Below are 19,966 nucleotides of genomic sequence, written 5' to 3'. Positions count from 1 at the left end.
AGCAGATGTCACAGACTAATACAAAATTAGTTAAAGAAATAGAGGAACTACTTTCTGAGATTCAACACTACAGTACCCAATTAGAGGCTAGTGATCAAGATATAAATCAGCTTAAAGCCCAAATTGATGACCTCCAATATAAACTAACACAAACCACCCTTAAGTATAAGAGAGAACTCATGAATATATAGTTAAACTAGATGACCCGACAGATGTTGTTCTGTAGATAATAAAAAAAAAATATTTTATAGGAATTTGCCAATAATATTTCAAAACATCAAGATTTATTTCGTAAAAAATGCTCCCTGTTGTTATTATGAAATTGTTTCACAGCAGAACTGTCAAACCGTGCGTCAATAAATTTTCTCACAGAAAATATGTCCATACAAAACAAATATTGAAAATAAAAATAATTATGGGTCTCAAATCTAAACTATCCTATCTCTCAAGTTGGACGTAACTGCACTCCATGAAGCTCCATTAATCCCCATTTAAATCTGTTCAATAGTTTAGGAGTCCATCGCGGATAAACAACGTGCCACGTAATTTATATATATAGTCAAATATGATAAGATTTTAAAAATGAGCAGAGATAATCTTAGCCAAGTACAGGCTTTATCCAATAATAAACTGTGTACTGAGTGCACAAAAATATTGTCACCAGCCTGCGAGGATCAGGTTTTAAATATTGTAGGTAACCCAATTAATTGCTCTCCCAAGACTTATATTTTCTCTGATGGGCTAGGTAAAAATTTTACCGAGATAATAAATGTCTATTTAAAACAACCTACAATTAACACATGATTGCCTGGTGCTAGGTTATACCACTTAATACAAAATATAAAAACAATAAATTTGGACGAAAAATCTAGTTATTATACTATACGGTGATAGCATTTCTGTCACAAAAAAAGAGATCATTTATTTAAACAATACTTTGATGGACCTTCATACAAGTAAAGGTTGTAGGTTTATTGTTTGTATCATGACATATGCAAGAAATCTATCTGATATCCAAAACAAGCATATACAAAAACTTAATTCACTATATAGAAATAGAAACACACTTTATTAGCAAAAAAAACACTCACACAAAACACAATAAATTACAATATGAATTAAAATATTAAAATACTAAATTAAATAACGTAACAAATATTATAAAAAAATAATAATAAATAAATAAAAATAACAGTGTGAGCGTGATTCCCTGCTAAAAGGAGCTGACTCAGTATATTGTTGTGTCAGTGCAGAAGACACCAACACAACACTGGTTTTCAGCAGCCCCTCATGACATTTGAAGTAGAAAGTTCCTTTAGTCTTCCTATTGCAAATTAATTTGCGTAGATATCAAAGTAAGTAGTGTAATAAAATAAAAATAAGTAAATAATTGTAATAATAATAAATATTAAATCGTACTATAAACTATACGTAACTGTATATAATATAATAAAGGTGGCATTAGGTACTATAAATGAGATATAAATATATTGGTGAACATTAAATAATGATAAAAATACAGAATTGTGTTAATTTATAAGATACATTGCACATCAAGGATAATTATTATATAATGATTCTAAAATAGTTTTTTTATATTTCAATCTAAAATTTTGGACATTTTTAATAGTCTTAAAGGTGGCGGTAAATTATTCCAGCACTTAGTAGCACTGTATCGGAAACTACCCCTGAACGCTGTTGAATGATGCCGGGGCACCGCTAATATCTGCGAGGCAGATCTGGTCTTTATATTATTAGCACTGCGTTGCCCTAGCCATTCAAGTTTATTATACAAGTAAAGGGGTACTTTAGTGTGTATGATACCGAAAAGCAACGTTGCTAAATGCAGACACCTCCGACCTTCCATGTTAAGTATATTGGCGTGTTTTAAGTATGGAGTTATGTGTTGCCTGGGCGGAATATTCCAGCAGAATCGGGCGCATGCATTTTGTAATCGTTGGATGGAACATTTTGTTTTGTACAGAAACCTTGGACCATACACCACGTCACAGTAATTAAGCTTTGATAGTACAAGCGCGTCACATAATGTGACTCGAAGTTCTGTACTTAGATATTTTTGAATTTTGTAGATAACTTTCAGTCTATAAAAACAATTCGATAACACTCGGCTTATATATTTTTCGAAGCGCATGTTTTCGTCAATTATTAAACCTAAGTTACGCGCCCCGTGGACCCGCTCAATCTCTGTGTTGTTAATCATGACCTTCGGATTGTACTGCTCAGTCGTTTTCACTGACATAGGGGTGCCAAGGATTATAAATTTTGTTTTTGAGGGATTTAAAATTAATGAGTTACGGTCTGACCAACTGCAAATTTCATTAAGATCGGAATTTAACAAATTTGTGGCATGTAACGTATCCTTGGGATTAAATGAGATATACAATTGAATATCGTCAGCGAACATATGATACTTTGTATTTTTTATGTTGTAGATTATATCTGCACTATATAAATTAAAGAGAAGTGGTCCTAAAATTGATCCCTGGGGAATTCCTCTGTTGATAGGAGCACAGCTAGATAGTTGATAACTGCCGTTATAATCTTTGACTGCAACTGTTTGGGTTCTGTTATTTAGATAGCAACTGAACCATTGTACAGCCTCCGGGCTCAATCCGTAGTACATTAACTTGGAAATTAATAATGATGTATTAACAGTATCGAATGCCCGGGAATAATCAAGCAGTACTAGCATAGTGGCTTTACCTTCCTCCTGAGCCTCCAAGATATTGTCAACTACATCCAGTAAAGCAGTGGTAGTACCTCTTTTTTTCCTGAATCCTGATTGGTGGTCCGGTAATATATTATTAGCTTCCAAAAAACGCATTAATTGTTTGTGTACAATTTTTTCAATAATTTTCGATGCGCAAGGAAGTATGCTAATTGGGCGAAGATCTGTGTACAGTTCAGGGATATCTTTTTTAGGTAAAGGTCGCACTAGTGCGTGGCGCCAGAGATCTGGAAAGGTGCTAGACTGAAACGAGGTGTTAATAATATGTGTTAATATGGGCGTGTATGTGACAAGGTAAGGAGTAACATATCAAGAGACACATCATCCAATCCAACAGCCTGTGATTTTATTTCTTTGATTGCTGTTAAAACCATGTTTTCATCCACGTGTTCAAATTTAAAGAACGCTGTGCCATGACGGTGTGACTCAAAATATGTTCGGGTTGGAAGCGTTATTTTGTTAGTACCTGGAATGTTATGTCTTCGGGATTGTTGAGGTGAGAGGGTAGTAGTGTCATGTTTAGGTTTTAATCTTACCTGGTCCTTTATATGTTTCCACATTTTTTTAGGTTTGCGAGAATTTGCGTTTACGTATGTACTGAAGTACGCTTGTTTTTCTCTTTCTAAAGCTTGTGTTACGTATTTTTTTAAATGCTTGTATCTCTCAACATTTACGTCAAGTTTAGATTTTTTTGCCAAGATATGGGCTTCATCGCGACACTTCATAATCATTTCCATATTATAAGTGATCCATGGATATCGGTTGTTTTTTATTTTTGTTGTTTTTTTAGGTGCATGAAAGTCAAATAATGATTTAATATAAAAGGTCAAATGAGAGACGATGTCGTGTATATTATTTAATAGTAATAAATTGGTCCAGTGTATGTTGTCTAATGATTGGTTAAATGATTTAATGTCAATATTTCTTAAGGGTCTGTATGTAATACACTTGGGTTGTATTTTATCTTTCCGTATGTTCAGACTACAAGTTATAAAAGCATGACTACTGAGTGACTCAATATAGTCTATTGTTAAGTTTGTTATAGAAACGTTAGTACAAACACAATCAATAAGGGTCTCCGACTGAGCAGTAAAATGCGTGGGTTGAGAAACGTGCTGTGACAGGTTGGAAGTTTTGAGAAACAATTCAAAGTTTCTACAGTTAGGGTGCTTGTGGTCTAGAACATTTATGTTAAAATCTCCTATTAAGATTAGGTAATCTGTCCACACAAATGATCCTATGGTTTCCGTTAGAGCACTAAAAAATAAATCCGGATCCAACCACGGCGGTCGGTATGCCGTGCCTACAACCAACGTTTTACCTTGCATACATTCTACCATAGACGTAACAGGGTGTTGCAAGACCCGCGCTGTCAGACCTTTCCTAATGTAATATCCAACGCCACCTCCGCGCGAGCGGACACTGGTTGGGCGCGGCGTGTGTCTCAGCCTGTAGTCCGCGAGTTCAGGGGCGCGAGCGTCTTGCCCCGCCCGCAACCAGGTCTCGTTGAGAGCCATCAAATCAACGTTGTGGCGCCGCATAGCCACCATAAACTCGTCATGTTTAGTGCCGAGTGAGCCTGGGTTGAGGAATCCAATTTTTTATTTATTTTTATAAGGCATTGTTAATATTAAGAAGAATATAAGAATAACATAATATAATAATAAACATATTGAATAATAATAATCGTAAAAAATGGTGCTCAAAATAGTTTTGATATGGCTTTTGTTAGTAAATAGTAATACATAACATAATAAATCATTGTATATACTTTTCAATAAATAAGTGCTGTATTTTATGTATATATATATGTATGTGCAGTTGTGTATACAGGTAAAATAACATACTTTTGTGATTTTACAACATTTAAAAGAATCCTTCCTATTGCTACACGGTTTGATTCCAATAAAAATAAAAGTATTGTAAGCAATCGGTACATTTTAACCGATAGAAAAAATAAATAAAATAAGCAAACCAAAACCAATTAAATACAATAACAAAACAGATTTTGACAAAATTACAATACAAAAAATTTCGTTTGTATATATAACTAAACAAAAAACTTTTTAAAAACGATTTATTTTTTACTTCGACCTAACTGCTCACGCGCAAGATGGAATAGCTTGCGGTTTTCGTAGGTTGTGTTCATTGATATAAAACCGTCGCGTTTGGCCTACTATTGCGGTCCCGGACGTGTCAGCACCCCTCCGCACTCGCGCAACACGAAGCAGCTCGTCTCGTATGTGACGGCGAGTGAGGTTGACCACAATCGGACGAGATCGCGCAGTGCCCCCCTCCTCCGCCGGGCGCCGAGGGCCGCGCCGCATCGCGTTAGCAATATCGCAGTCGGATATAGTCAAGCCAACTTTCTGCGCCAGGGTGATAACAATATGCGTAACATTTTCATTATTGCTCTCCGGTATGCCTGTTATCTCGACGTCGTTTAATAATTTTTCTTGCTTTGAATTGTTTATTTTTTTCTTGAGTTCGTTAATGGTACTTGTAAGCTCTTCGTTCTGTACAATGTACTCTTGCAACTGTATTGCGGGGGAATTCTCCTCTAGTTGAGTTACACGCTCCTCGATACTTTCGAGTCTCGAACCGAATTCGCTGACTATTGACGACAGTCGAGTCATATCTTGTCTGAAACTCGATATTTCGGTACGTAGAAGCCTTATTTCCCGGACTAGCGAGGATGAATCCCGTTGTTCTGTATCCAAGTAGACGTCGTCATCATCATGTCGGTCGCGGTCAACGTCTATCGGTCTGCAAGGCTTAGGCTTACACGTCTTGCACATCCACTGCTTATTCATTTTTGCATCGGGGCTTAATTTATAGCATTGTTTGTGAAATGTTAAATTACATTTATTACACCTAGCGCCATCTGCGATGGCGAAGAATTTGCCACACGTGTTACATTTGTTCGTCATTAGCCGCGTACCCACCTAGCGCACAGGCTCGCGCGGCAGCCTCGAGAGCAAAATGCCTCGGCTGGTGTGGACGTGCCTCGGCCTGCCTCGGGCGCGCGTTTGCTCGACCGAGCACGGCTCGGCCCCGAGCCATCTGTTGTCGGTAAACTTGACGCGCTCAAAGGTGCCTCAGTGAGCGCTGTGCGTTAGGTGGGGACGGTTATGTTTTGGCTCGCGCGCGAAGCTACTTCAAGTTTTGTCTCTTGCCGTGTTTGTATTTTGTAATTTTGATATCATGGGCAGTCAGGAGGAGTCCATTCGCTTAATACAACTGTACAGCACGTACAATGCGCTTTGGGACCCCAAAGATCCAAAATATTTAAACAAAAATCAGCGGGAAGATAGTTGGCGGCAAATATCTGCTCAAATTAATATGCCTGTCAAGGAAGTGAAAAACAAAATGGTGTCCTTGTGTGGTTCTTATCGTCGAGAGAAAAGCAGGGAGAAAAAAAGTCGCATAACAGGTTCAGGTATGCATTTTTATACTTAAAAATATGAACTTACAAATTATTTGATAAAATAATTACTTAATATATACTAATTAAATTGAAGAAAATTTATTTATACAATTAAAATATTTTAAATTATGGAAATATAAATTTTATTTTTTGTTCTGTTTCAGGCGCTGCAGATGTTTATAATTCGAAGTGGTTTGGATATCCTTATTTCCATTTTCTTAAGGATAAAAATGAAACTGGTGACACTCGGGAAACGATGCCGAATGTAATTATTTTTAACTATGCATAATGATTTTGAAATGGTATAGAACCATTAGTTATAAAATGTTCTGCCAAGTGCAACCATATTTCTTTTGCGTTATTAGAACTACGCCTTGGAAACGCTGCACTTGGTGCGAATGTAACTTCATTTATTTAATTTCTCCATTGGCCAGGAATCAGTGCGCCATCAAGTTCTCTGTCAAACAATTCCGGTGAAATAAGATTAGTTGAAGTATTTTTTCGGATGTAGTTGTACAAATATACAGCTGCTAAGACAACCTTTGTTGCTTTATTTGGCTCTAGTAAGATAGGTTTTCTAAAAACGCGAAATATGGCACTTAATATACCAAATGCATTCTCAACGACACGTCGAGCTCGGCTAAGGCGATAATTAAATATTCTTTCTTTAGAACCATTTTCTGGGTTGCCCTCAAATGGTTTCATGGTATATTCATTGAGTGCAAAGGCTTTATCGGATAAAATAAAATAAGGAACTTCTGTTACATATGGTATTTCCAATATCTTCTTTTTAGGCACGTTCAATTCTTTCTTTTCTAGCTTTTTATACAACGTTGTGCTTTTAAAAACACCACCATCAGAGATTCGCCCTTTGCTACCAACATTTACACACAAAAAATTGTAGCTAGCATCAACTAATCCAAAAAGCACGATGCTTGGAAATTGCTTGTAATTATCATAATCAGTGCCACTGTTAATCGGTGCCTGCAACATAACATGTTTTCCATCCATCGCTCCAATAGCGTGGGGAAAATTCCATTTATTTTCAAATTCTTTTGATATAGCAAGCCACTCTTCTTCTGTAGATGGGATCTGTAAAAAAAATTATAGAGTACTCAGCATGACAGGACCCTCCGCTGTTTGAAAGTATTCAGACTAAACGTATTTGGCCCCTATGAGTGGTTGTATTAGGTACTATACACCACTCCATATTTGGCCCCTTTTAGTGGTAGTCCGAAGACGTTCAAGCAATGGAGAATCCTGCTAGAAAAATATTTAAGATATCGCTACTAAGGTACTTGAAGGTATTAAATACTATGGACGTTAAACTTTTGCTTCCAATCGGATTAAACGTAGGGTCCTGCTACATTATATACACATTCACACTACACCACAAATTTATCTATTAATTAAAATTATGTTTTCAGGAGACAATACCGGAATCTTCACAAACTTCTGACGTAGAGAGACACACAGAGGCTGAAAACGCTCCGACCAAGTCGCAATTGGGTTTTTGAAAAAAAAAATTATTGATTTTTTTTATGTATTTTAAAACTTTATTATTAATAATATTGATATTTAATGCAAAAAACTTCAAAAAAATTTTTTTTCAATTAATTATAAACAATTAAAAATTGATGAAATTTAAATAAAAATCACGTGACTATAAACGCGCCATGATTGGTCACCATAGTTGTGACGTCATAATGTTATAGCTATTTAATAACAGTACAGCGTTTACGGCTATTACACATGTCTAGACAATAATATTAAAAATTTATTGCTAAAATACGAGTTGTTAGTTGGTTTCGATTAGCTATGTGTGATAAAGGATTTATTAAGGCAAAGTCTGATAATATTCCTGATGTTGATATATTTATGATCACCGATTTTTTAAAAAATGACGTTCGGTTTCATTCTGCTGAAGTTCGAGGTGCCAAGGCATCAATGTAAGTTTGTTAAAAAATAATATAATAAATGAAAATATTTAATTATTTATTCTCCATTACATTAAATATAATTATTTATTTCATAAATTGCAGAGCATCGCGTGAGAGTTACGGCGACAAAGCTATAGGTTATGTTCAACTAAGTCGTAAAAATAATATTTGTATTGTGAAAGGACGGGTATGTCCAGAACACCGAGTTCGGAGTAAAGCTTATTCAGTTACTTTAACTATTAATGAAAAGTCAAAAAAAATTCAGGATGTTCAATGCCATGACTGTGCAGCTTCAGCAGGTAATTTATACTCCTATTAAATTTAAGTTTTTTGATGTTGTAAGCAATAATAATCTTTTATATGGTGTCTACAGGTGGTTGCAAACATGCATTAGCATTACTTGTGTGGACCCATCGTAGAAGTGAAGATCAGACACCAACAGAAGTCGCTTGCTATTGGAAAAAATCTCGATTATCAGGCATTGGTACAGTTATAAAATATATTGAAGCAGAAAAACTGACAAAAAAAACCTCTACTACTCCTGTTGAAAATTTTCCGGATAATAGTACATTTTTACAAGAAGTTGTCGAATTTGCCAAAAATCAACAAATAAATTCTCAAATTGGGCAATTAAATTTTGATTTAGAATCCAAAAAATCTTACAATTTATCGTTACATCGATTAATTTTGGATTTTAATCAAAATATTGATTTGCCATTTGATCAGGAGTTGCCTTTGTAGTATTCTTACATAATGGTACAAAACAAGAACGATAACTTTTGAGGTTCGACATTTTTAATATAAATTTAAATATTTAATAATGACAACAAAATTAAATAGATCAAAACACTGTATTTATTATTTTTCTATCAACTGCAATGAGTGAAAACTAACATTATGACGTCACACGCGCTCGGGTTTGTTCGGGAGTTGTCGGCGTGTCTTCGGTACTGGATTCAAAAATTTTTTTTTATTTTGAAATAACTTTTGAATTATTGCGAAAAAAAAATTGTTTTGTTATAAAACTAATATTTAATCTTTCCATTTATCACAAAAAAAATTTTTTTTCAAAAACCCAATTGCCGGAGGCTAGCATCGAGGAAGCGCCACCACAACAACAACAAGACCTAGCCTCGGAAACTATCATGCCTTCACCATCAGAACCTGCTCGTGAAAAAAAACGACATAATCCTAAGAAAACGCAGCCACAGGAAGATCCGGCAGATATCATGCTCTCAGAAGCCCTTAAATGCTTGCAAAAGTCTTCGACCGACATCATCGATCCATACTCTTCATTTGGAAGATACATAGCCAACGAGCTAAGGAAATATGATCCGCACACATTAGCGTATGTTAAGAACGCTATCAATAATATAATTTTTGAAGCCGATATAGGGAAATACACACAACAACAAATTAATACAGGATACTATACACAGCAGTACAGTAATTCCCCTACAATGGACTCATCTGGCACTTCATCATCAGCATCACATACCGCTACGTCTTCTCATGCCATTACACCATCACCTAATGCCAATGATGGATTCGAAACTATCACTGAATTGTAGTTAAAATAAACAATAGATTTTTAAATTTGTCAAATTATTTTTATTTACCTTTACATAATCACTTAAGGCTTCAATAATAGCGTCACAAACTTCTGGAACTATTCTGGAGATACTCTGCTTCGTTACTCGAAATAAATATTGCAAGCTGCTATAAGAATCTCCGGTTGCTAAAAATCTTAAAGTTATTAAAACTCGTTCATTCACAGTGATTGCTTCTCTATATTTTGTATCGCACTTTTTTATTTTATCAGACAACAATGAGCACAAATTTTCGAACTCTTGTGTAAAATTATGTACAGTCTGATCATATACTAAATCTCCAAGTAATCTATTTCCATATTGGTGGCGACGCTCATACATTTTTCTAATCCAGAAGCGTCTAGGTTTTTTCTTGATACGTGACTGTTTTCGTTTCTTTAAACAATAAGCAGCTAGGAAAATAGCTGCAGCTGAAAATACACGACTGTCCATTACGAATACTCGCGGACTTATGATGGCTCAGCCTGCCTCGCGTGGCGGCCTCGTGTAAATTGAACAAAACTACTGAGGCTGCCGCGGGAGCCATCGCTAGCGATCCGGACACCGAGGCTGCCGCGCGAGCCTGTGCGCTAGGTGGGTACGCGGCTAATTACAGCAATGAATAAAAAGCAACAATCACCTAAAGCAGCCGAAAAAGATGCCGATACGAAATTTTTACTTTCTTTACTTCCTCAAATTAAGATCCTAAATGAAAGACAAAATTTTGAGTTCAGAATCGAAGTGATGAATTTGATTTATAAAGTCAAATATCGTAACTCATTTAACATGTCACATAATGAAACGTATTCTTACAACCATCCTGGCTATAGTACACACGAACAATCACCTACAACATATAATACACCTACAAGATATGCGTCAACGCCGGTGTACCAAGGATATACTTCGAATACAAACAGTGCAAGCTCCTATTCGACCATACAGTCACCTCCTCCACCAGACCAAATCCAAGTACGTCAAATTGAATCAGCTGAAACTGAAACAGCACACTCAATGGAGGAATTAGATGAACTATTTCAGAAAAGGTTCACTCAATTAAGATAATACAAGACATGTTGCGGCAATTTAATTCAATAAAAAATTTAAAGTTGAAATTTTATTCAATAAAAAGTTAAGTAGTTAATCAATCATTTGTTTCATTTCATATACTTACGCCCGATTTCTGAATTGAGTATTCAAGCTGAGAACGACTTAAGTATCGTTGTGTCTCATTCAGTTGTTAAGATTTCAATGCGACAGAACGATACTTAAGTTGTTCTCAGCTGGAATACTCAATTCAGAAATCGGGCGTTATTTACTTAAAATGTATCTTACCTTAATGTAACGGTCAGCCTTTCTTCGGGAGGTACAGCTGTTCTAAGTTTTGTATTTTCCTTGGTAATGTAGTCCTAGGTTAAATTCAGCAATACATCAAATGATTGTATGGACATACGATAATATTCGAATGCTTTATCTGGATTAAGTCTTAGTTGCATAAACAGGGTATGAAATTGCCCAATTTCTAGTCGAAGAGTATTTAGGGGATGAACCCAATATTTACGGTTTCTTCTTCTAATGCCTCATAAATAGCTATCACTTCTATCGGATCCATCACGAATTACGACCACACCGTATAAGCGCAGGCAGCCGACTGATGATCTGCCACTGAAATACAGTGTAGCTGATTGAAATACAGGATTGACCGCCGCGAAAGTTCGGCGACGGAATTTCCGTCTAGTGTGGCCAAGGCCTTAGTCACTATGAGTCACTTCGACGGGAAGCGTCGCGCATTTTGCGTGCGCGCATTTTACGAGAACTCTCGTTCATACATCGTTACTAGGCGTTTATATTGTTCTGAATATGGACTACGGCAAATTAGTGCAGCTCCGAGTGCTAATTTAATTAAAATATGGGTACAGCGTTTTGAAGAGACTGGTTCAACGTTTAAACCACAAGCAAAAGGTCGACCAAGAACATCTAATATCAAGAGGAGATCCACAAATGTCTACTCGCAAGAGATCGTCTGTCTTACACTTATCGAGACGAAGTTTGCAACGAATTTTAAACTTAGATCTTAAACTGCATCCTTACAAGCTGCAGTTAACACAAGAATTGAAAGTGTCTGACTTCGGAGCAAGGCTCGCATTTGCTAATGAAATGCTTAATCGATTTTCCAATTTTGACAATATCCTTTTCTCAGATGAGGCCCACTTCCATATCAATGGGTTCGTAAATTGTCAAAATTGTCGTTACCGGAGAATCCCAAACTCAAGCACCAGAAACCACTGCATAGTCCTAAAGTGACAGTATGGGCAGCAATCTCTGGTAGAGGAATAATTGGACCGTTTTTCTTTGAAAATGCGCGGGGGCAAAACGTCACTGTTAATACCGAATGCTATGTTGCGATGTTGGAAGGTTTTTTGGCTCCAGAGCTTGAAAATTCAAGAATAGTGAATTCTAGGACTTGGTTTCAACAAGACGGAGCTACCTGTCACACATCAAATGACTCCATGGCGGTTGTGAAACAGATTTTCCCTGGCAGACTGATTTCAAAAAGAGGTGATATCCCATGGCCCCCACGTAGTCCAGACGTGACGCCTCCTGACTTTTTTTGTGGGGATACCTCAAGAACAAAGTCTACAGCAATAATCCGAAAAACATAGATCAGCTCAAGGAGAATATCCGTGGTGAAATGGCAGCATTACTGAAGAAAGTTTTCAATAACTTCCGTTTGCGATTAGAGGAGTGTCGTCGTAGAGAGGGTCATCATTTAGACGATGTTTTTTTTAAAAAATAAACTTCAGTTATTCCTCAATTTTATTTTAACTATACCTTTTGTATTTATTTTTTAATGAATATTTTAAATATGCACGTTCTATTGCTATAGCTTAGCTATAATACAGGGTGGCGACCCTGTATTATAGCTAAGTCTGTGACGGGCTTAAAGCGTATTCATACATATTTACGTAATACAAAAGGGCAAATCGTCTCACTGATCTCTCAAAAATTTCAATAGAAAAAACTCTTTAGACAAGTCTGAAACGATTAGGAACTTTCCACAAAGATGTGTTAGTAATTTCTTGATAAAAAGAGAGACGAGTTGAATTTTTTTTACTAATATTTTTTGGAAACTCAAAATCAAATTAAACAAAAATTATGCATCAAAGGCTACTCTATACCATTAATGACTTTTTAAATGACAAGCAAGCGTGGAAGTTAACTACTCAGTCCAACATAGGCAACCGACAAAAATTGTAATTCTAGCCTCTTAAATTAAATTGTATTAATGTTGTGCTGGGTCTTTTTTTTTTGCAGTTCTTTTCCCAGTAGACATTAAGTTTTGCCATGAACTGCATAGGTAAACTCATAAGATATAAATTCGACTTTAGTTATTGACATAGCCAAGTGTCTTGATCATTGGCACGTCATGAAGAGTTTGTTAATTTATCTAATTTAATGATGAAGATTATATAACAGGAAAGAAAAAGGTGCATAGTTTTTTTTTTAATTATAGTTATATTATTGTAAATATCAAAGGCTATAAAGACTTCTTCCTTCCGGTGTTGAAGCTAGGTGAACTCTTGCGCTAAAGTTATCACGAAACACATTTGGAAATATTGTAGTATCATCATCTAAAACAGAAAAAAAATAGAATTTAAAAAAAAATTACTGCTCCACTCATTATTAAACGCAACACGCAATAAGACCCATAGTGCCGATGAGCACGTAGTCGAAATTGTGAGTGCATATTGTGCATCCAATAGTAACATAGTGTCAGTGATACCGAGTTCGTCATCACCACCGGCGCACTCCACGCCCTCCGCCCTGTCCAGCCGCGCACTACGAGCACGGTTCCGCAGTAAGAGACGGGACGTTATCGCGAACCCACTACACTCACCCTAATGAAGGACCTCCGAATGGTCCAAAACTACTTGGTACCGCTACTCCGGCACACAACCGTCATAGAGCAAGTGCCAATATCAATGAACTTTATCCTTCCTAAATCGCCACAAATGAGATGGTCGCCGAGATCCCAGATCAAACCCCTTTAGACTGTTAGGCTGCCAGTCCACCAGAGCGGAGCGAGGCAGCGGAGCCGAGAAACGGAGAAATATTAACCAATAGGATTGCACAAAATCTCCGCTCCTCTTAAGTGGACAGGGACTTGCGAGCTAGTTTAAAATTTCATATAAAACCGGTATGCGGAGCGGGGAAACGGAGCGGGGAAACGTGCGGGGATGCGGAGCGGGGAAACGGAGCGGGGAAACGTGCGGGGATGCGGAGCGGGGAAGCGAGTGCGGGCGCGGGCGCACTTTGCGCCGGCAGTGTGCCGCCGTATTCCGACCAGTGCGTATGTGACCGAAGATAATGGATGAAAAACTTATTGAAAGTGTGAAAAAGTTTCCGTGCATTTGGAACACATCTTCAGAATTTTACAAATGCAACGAAACAAAAGATGCTGCGTGGGACCAAATTATCATTGAAACAAACATATCGGATGGTAAATAATATGTATCTTTATTCTATAATACCTTCTAGTAGGTACATATTGATATCTTTTTTTTTATTTAACAAAATAGCCTATATAATGTAATAGCCTAAATAGTTAAATAATGTCCGCAGCTGGCCAAATTATCTATATCTGTCTCACATCACTGACTATTATAGATTCTTTTCAAAATTCGAGTATCTTGCCATGGTACCTTCCCCTGATTATTAAAGTATGAACAATACATTTCACGAACTTGATAACCATCGTTACTAGAATGTTGTGTTTCTATAATATCACCAACTGATAATAATGATTGCTCCATGTTATTTTCAATATTGTTTATATAATTAGGTTGTCTTTGAATTAAATAATTGTGCAAAACACATGTTGCTTTTATTACCTTGTCAACTGTTTCTATTTTGCATTCAAAATCTTTATGATACACGTACCACTTTCTCGTCAATACACCGAAAGTTGCCTCAACAATACGACGTGCTCTTGATAATCGGTAATTAAAAATTTTTTTTCTGCGTTAAGTCCATCACGTGGGTAAGGCCTCATAAAATTTTCCATTAATGGAAAAGCTTCGTCTCCTATAAATACGAACGGCATTTTTGCTCCACCTTGATAAAATGGTACCGGCTGAGGTAAATTCAATCTCTTTTCTTTTAGACTCTTTCCGAAAATGCTGTTATCAAAAATTCCTGCATCAGAAAATCTTCCCATAGATCCCACATCAGCCATTATGATTTTCCTTTTGGCATCAGCTAAACACATCAATACTACAGAAAATCTCTTTTTGTAGTTGAAAAACGAGGACCCGGTTTTCGAGGGAGCCTTGATATATACGTGCTTGCCATCAAGAGCACCTATACAATTTTTAAATTGCCATAGTTCATCAAAATCTTTTGCGATTTCTTTCCAGTCGTTTTCTGTTGGTTGTGACATGACAAGAGGTTGCAATATATTCCATAAAGCATCACAAACCTCCTCAACAATTCTTGATACACTTTTCAATCCAATTCTAAAATTCTCTCCCATCGTTGTAAATGACTGGCCGGTTGCTAAATACCTAAAAAAAAACGTATTTAATTGTACTTCGCGTAAGTGATGTAATATTTTTGTCATAAATAGACCATGTAATACATTTTTGTGTTTGTTGATTGTTTCAGTTACAACTGCCAAGTCGCGATGGAAACAACTGAGAGATAACCATCGGGATGCCTTAAAAAGACAAAATGCAACAAGGAGTGGACAGGCTAGAAAACAACGAAAAGAATGGAAATATCAAAAAGCCATGTCATTTTTATTGCCTTACATGAGTAACAGAGACCGGTCAACAAATTTTACGCCCCTGGACCACTCAGTAAGCGAAACTTCAAATCCGCCAAATACCATTGAAGAGAGTTCACGGGAATCATGCAATTTTTTGCCATCAAATTCAAATAATCTTCCTTCTGCCGATGATCCTAAGAATCCAACAGCTTCGGAATCTCTTCCATCAACATCCAAAAAAAGAAAGAACGATGAAATTCTAGATTATTTAAAAAAAAATCAAGAACGCCGCGAAGTGTTGGAACGAGAACGGATAGAACTTAAAAACATGATGTCAGCCAGTGATAAATACGATGAAATAGACTTATTTTTTTTAAATTTGGCTGCATCGACAAAAAAGCTGCCGTATTATTTTCAACTTCAAATTAAAAAAACCTGCTTTAATGCGGTAATGTCAGCTGAAGAAAGTAATCTTCAACATAGTTGGTATTCTCCGAATAATTATGGTTATTCTACAGGCTCAACACCTACATCAGATAACATCAACACTAGTATCGATACTCCTAGTGCTTCAGATAATATCAACACTAGTATCAATATTCCTAGTGCTTCAGATAATATCAACACTAGTCTTAATATTCCTAGTGCTTCAGATAATACCAACACTAGTGTCAATATTCCTAGTGCTTCAGATAATATTAACACTAGTATCATTAATCCTAGCGCTTTACAAATTCCAACAACCCAGGATATTGAAACATCTGCAGCAGAGCCAACAGAACCCAATGAAAATGCGGTCAATTTTGAGACAGATTACGATTTTTAAATTAATATAACATGGCTTCTATAACTGTATGCAAAAATAAAAGTTACTTTGATTTAAAATGTGTACTTACTTTAAACACACCGCTAATCTTTCACGGCTACTAATTGAATTTCTGTAATTTGTGTCTTGTTTCCGAATATATGGTTCAATCAGGGAGTGAAGTTCATAAAAAGTACATCTTGAAACTCTATAAGAATTTTCGAAAGTTTCTTCATCAGCTGTTTGGAAAAAAGTAAAATATTCACTGTGTTCTGAACGATGTTTGATATGATTTCTTAACCAAAATCTATGTTTCCTCATAGAATTGTTCAAATGGTATATGGTAAGTATTTCGGCTTCTTCTGACTCCAACGCTTCTTCCTCAAGCAATGTAAGGTAATAATGTATCAACTTTTTCGATGGCATGTCTGCTATCACTGACATTTCGCGTAGAATTAAACCAATCGCCCCACGCCGGGAGCTCGAAATCACTCGTCGCGTACTTGCTGCCTAGCTCCGCATATTGAAAAACACAGCAACTCCGCTCCGCATTACTTCCTCACTCCGCTCCGCAGCCTCGCTCCGCTCCGGTGGACAGTCACAGTACGCAACTCCACTCCGCATTAGTCCGTTTCTCGGCTCCGCTGCCTCGCTCCGCTCTGGTGGACTGGCAGCCTTATACGCGGTTAGTAAATTTAGTTTATAAGAACCGGTATGAAACTGTCCAGGAGCTACAAACAGAACTTGACATATTATTCTAAATATACACCATAACATGATCAAAAAGCGACAGGAAGTGAAATTACCAAAAGAGTGCAACTTTGTATTCAATAGAATGGCACTCATTTTGACCATTTGATAAAATTAATTGATTAATTTGGAATTATTATATCCCTGTCTGTGTTGAACAGAATAATGGAAGGAATCTGATTCCTTGTCCCAGGAGAGCCCTAATATCTTCACTACTTCATCTATCTTTATATCTATGTTCTCTTTCTGATTTCCTTTTCTATCCTCTACTACTTAAGCCAACTCCTCGTTGTTTGTCACCCATTTCTGTAGTTCAAATTGTCCTTTCTTAAGCAACTTGTTCATTTCTGTGTAAGTTCTTATTCTTTCTTCTACTGTTTCACAGCCTGTTAGCAAATCATCTACATAGAAATCAGTTTTAACCCTTTTTGCTATTTCAGGACACACTTCACCTTCGTCGATTGACAGTTGCTGTTAAGTCTTTACTGCGAGGTAAGGAGGAGAAGCTACCACCACACATTGTCGGGCTTAACATTATTAACTCAATTCTAGTAGAAATAGGGAAGTTTAAGAATACTGTAAAAAGGCTGCTGCACATAACTCCAACCATGAGTGATCAATGGGTTTTGTCAGATGTCTTGAAGTACTTCCAGGAGGACTCAGAGGTGCGAGAGGTTCTTGACAGGAATGAGTTTGAATCATTAGTCAATCCGGACACTGCATTCTTGAGCCTTCTCAGGACTGTGTTGGAATACCAGAGATTTGACCCCCGTGTAATCATGCGGCAGCTGGTACGAAATAGACAGAGTTGAGATAGAGACATGGCTCGCATAAAGGAGAAGATGGTGTGCGACCTGACAAGGGTGAATGATGAATTCAGGCCCACCAACAGTTCTAGAGATCAGGACTGCTTCTCTAATCAGGAAGGACTGGCTAAAGATCTCGAGTTCTTGATCATGATGTTCTTACTAAGGAACAACCATATATCCAAGATAATAAAGAAGTCGACTGCCGGGCTGAGTGACATTCTCGACATGCTGAAGGAGAAGTACGATATTGATGATGACTCTAGGGCAAAGTTGGAAAACGTAATTTCCAATATCCCTGTCTGTGTCTTGATTTATATAATACTGTGTATTCGCCTAAATATTCTATTGTTTACTTATCATTCTGTTGTCATGTCTGTAAAATTGTATTTTTTTGTGCTCTCGGTGAAACTATTCTAGGATATATCCAATATTGTAATTTGTTTATTTATTTAAGTCAATTTTGTACTATAATGATGTATCTGTTTGTTTCCTTAATAAATAAATTACTATTATTTGTATGTGGTACCTTTTAATAGGTTTGAAGTCGGTGCCAAGCCCAAAACAAAATAAAAGTTGAGTTTCCATTCTTGATATTTCATTCTAAATGTACCATCTCTATAGCCAAACGTCAAAAATCTTATGTCGATATGTTATCTGTGAAAGTTTGCTGTCATTTTTTCAATTTTAGCAAAAATAATGCATATTATAAAACATTAATTGATAGCTTTTATTAGTGTAATTCATTGCGTGTGTTCCTGTAATAGTTATAAATGATGTGAATATGAGCTGGCCAGTCTGTCTAAGCTAAAAGCGTTGATTAGAGTTGAATAACTAATTGGATTACATGAATCATTTGAGTGCACGTCTTGATCATAATGTTTACGCAGTTATTTGATTTCATTTCTACTCACTATGTCTTTGGTATAAAATCGCAGTACGGTTAAGATACCTATTGATAATATAGTTAAATTTCTCATGTAAGTGAATTCTGTATTCTTAATGAGAATAAAGTTCTTTAAACCATACACAGTCATCACACACGTCAATTGATGATATTTGTGCGAGTGACGGCACTGGTATAGAAATAATTCGTACTATTATGGCTAAGCAGCGATATCAGTTATTGCTATAAATGTTACGGTTTGATAACATTCACAGTCCTCAACAACGAAACGAAGTCCATAAATTAGCCCTAATAAGGGAAATTCATGGGGTTTGTAAAGTTTGTCGACAATTGCAACAAATATTACAAACCCAATTAATATGTCACACACTTGATGAAATGTTGTTAGCTTTTAGAGCGTGTAGATTCCGCCAATATATACCAAATAAGCCAGCAAAATACGGGTTCAAAGTTTTTCATTGGTAGATACTGTTTCATTTTATACAAAAAAAAACTCGAAATTTGCGTCGGAAAGCAGCCATAAGGTCCCTACCATCAAGATACTTCTACAAAAGCACTTGTGAAATGAATGATAGAACTTATCGATATAGGCCCGATGGGACAGGGAGTAATGTAACAATGGACAATTGGTTCATCAGCATTCCTTTCGCACAAGAACTCCTAAAAGATCACAATTTGACCATAGTCGGCATAAGAAAGGATAAGCCAGATATTCCGCACGAGTTCAAGCAAAAAGGAATGGAAGAATAATCCACACTTTTGATTTACGCAAAATAACACATTATTTCTGTCCAAAGAAAATAAAGTCGCTATAGCAGTTAAGATAATTTGAACCTGCGTTATATATATATATTATCGATAAGTTATTATGATTTGTTTTAAGTCGTATAAACATTTTCACTGTTAATTTAATTTATATCTTAAGTAGTGACGTATTAATAAGTAATTATTAGTATTAATGTAACCTTTGTGGTTTTTTAGATGCTAAGTTGACCTAGTTTGTATATCAGTAATATGTAATATGATTAATAAATAAAATAAGAAATATAACTTTCAACGATGCACCAGGATGGTGTCATAGATGATACCAATGAGAAGACACTTTCTGAAATTATTGGTTTCTATAATAAAACGGTGGCGTCGATGTGGTGGACAAGCTAAATGGTTCTTACTCTGTTGCACGAATTTGTAATACATGCCTCTTAGAGTCTTTTTCACTTTCCTTT

The 19,966-nt window shown here is 36.3% G+C and overlaps 4 protein-coding genes and 1 long non-coding RNA gene across 5 annotated transcripts; 2 read left to right on the top strand and 3 right to left on the bottom strand.

Annotated features, from left to right (window-relative positions):
* Positions 1-1,092: 1,092 nt before the first annotated feature.
* On the bottom strand, positions 1,093-12,515 carry LOC126973473 (uncharacterized). Its single transcript, XM_050820778.1, has 2 exons — positions 11,041-12,515; positions 1,093-4,328 (listed from the first exon to the last, which is right to left on the bottom strand). The coding sequence occupies exon 2, from the start codon at positions 4,297-4,299 to the stop codon at positions 3,019-3,021; it is 1,281 nt and encodes a 426-aa protein (XP_050676735.1). The 5' UTR covers positions 4,300-4,328; positions 11,041-12,515; the 3' UTR covers positions 1,093-3,018.
* On the top strand, positions 6,043-7,870 carry LOC126973491 (uncharacterized). The gene is made up of 3 exons (XR_007731361.1): positions 6,043-6,188; positions 6,341-6,441; positions 7,604-7,870. It is a non-coding gene; the product is annotated as an uncharacterized LOC126973491 (long non-coding RNA).
* LOC126973480 (uncharacterized) lies at positions 6,180-10,333 on the bottom strand. Its single transcript, XM_050820807.1, has 2 exons — positions 9,736-10,333; positions 6,180-7,268 (listed from the first exon to the last, which is right to left on the bottom strand). The coding sequence occupies exons 1-2, from the start codon at positions 10,156-10,158 to the stop codon at positions 6,591-6,593; spliced, it is 1,101 nt and encodes a 366-aa protein (XP_050676764.1). The 5' UTR covers positions 10,159-10,333; the 3' UTR covers positions 6,180-6,590.
* A 1,256-nt stretch (positions 12,516-13,771) lies between the features above and the next one.
* LOC126973482 (uncharacterized) lies at positions 13,772-16,357 on the top strand. The gene is made up of 2 exons (XM_050820810.1): positions 13,772-14,206; positions 15,370-16,357. The coding sequence occupies exons 1-2, from the start codon at positions 14,074-14,076 to the stop codon at positions 16,296-16,298; spliced, it is 1,062 nt and encodes a 353-aa protein (XP_050676767.1). The 5' UTR covers positions 13,772-14,073; the 3' UTR covers positions 16,299-16,357.
* Positions 14,200-19,508, bottom strand: LOC126973483 (uncharacterized). Its single transcript, XM_050820811.1, has 2 exons — positions 16,369-19,508; positions 14,200-15,269 (listed from the first exon to the last, which is right to left on the bottom strand). Exons 1-2 carry the CDS (start codon positions 16,719-16,721, stop codon positions 14,657-14,659), a joined length of 966 nt encoding a protein of 321 aa, XP_050676768.1. The 5' UTR covers positions 16,722-19,508; the 3' UTR covers positions 14,200-14,656.
* Positions 19,509-19,966: the final 458 nt, after the last annotated feature.

This window comes from Leptidea sinapis, chromosome 29 (genome assembly GCF_905404315.1).
Source record: "Leptidea sinapis chromosome 29, ilLepSina1.1, whole genome shotgun sequence".
Lineage (NCBI taxonomy): Eukaryota > Metazoa > Arthropoda > Insecta > Lepidoptera > Pieridae > Leptidea > Leptidea sinapis.
The sequence above is the reverse complement of the archived record's forward strand: the minus strand, read 5'-3'. Positions and strand labels throughout refer to the sequence as shown.

Bases quoted from the DNA above. Each gene is read 5' to 3' on its own strand.
- LOC126973483 (XM_050820811.1), bottom strand. From the start codon at position 16,721: ATGTCAGTGATAGCAGACATGCCATCGAAAAAGTTGATACATTATTAC. The intron at 15,270-16,368 runs GTAAGTACACAT...GTTTTTTTTTAG, and splicing joins AGATTAGCGGTGTGTTTAAA to GTATTTAGCAACCGGCCAGT.
- LOC126973473 (XM_050820778.1), bottom strand. From the start codon at position 4,299: ATGGTGGCTATGCGGCGCCACAACGTTGATTTGATGGCTCTCAACGAG.
- LOC126973480 (XM_050820807.1), bottom strand. From the start codon at position 10,158: ATGGACAGTCGTGTATTTTCAGCTGCAGCTATTTTCCTAGCTGCTTAT. The intron at 7,269-9,735 runs GTAAATAAAAAT...TTTTTTTTACAG, and splicing joins CCTTAAGTGATTATGTAAAG to ATCCCATCTACAGAAGAAGA.
- LOC126973482 (XM_050820810.1), top strand. From the start codon at position 14,074: ATGGATGAAAAACTTATTGAAAGTGTGAAAAAGTTTCCGTGCATTTGG. The intron at 14,207-15,369 runs GTAAATAATATG...TGATTGTTTCAG, and splicing joins TGAAACAAACATATCGGATG to TTACAACTGCCAAGTCGCGA.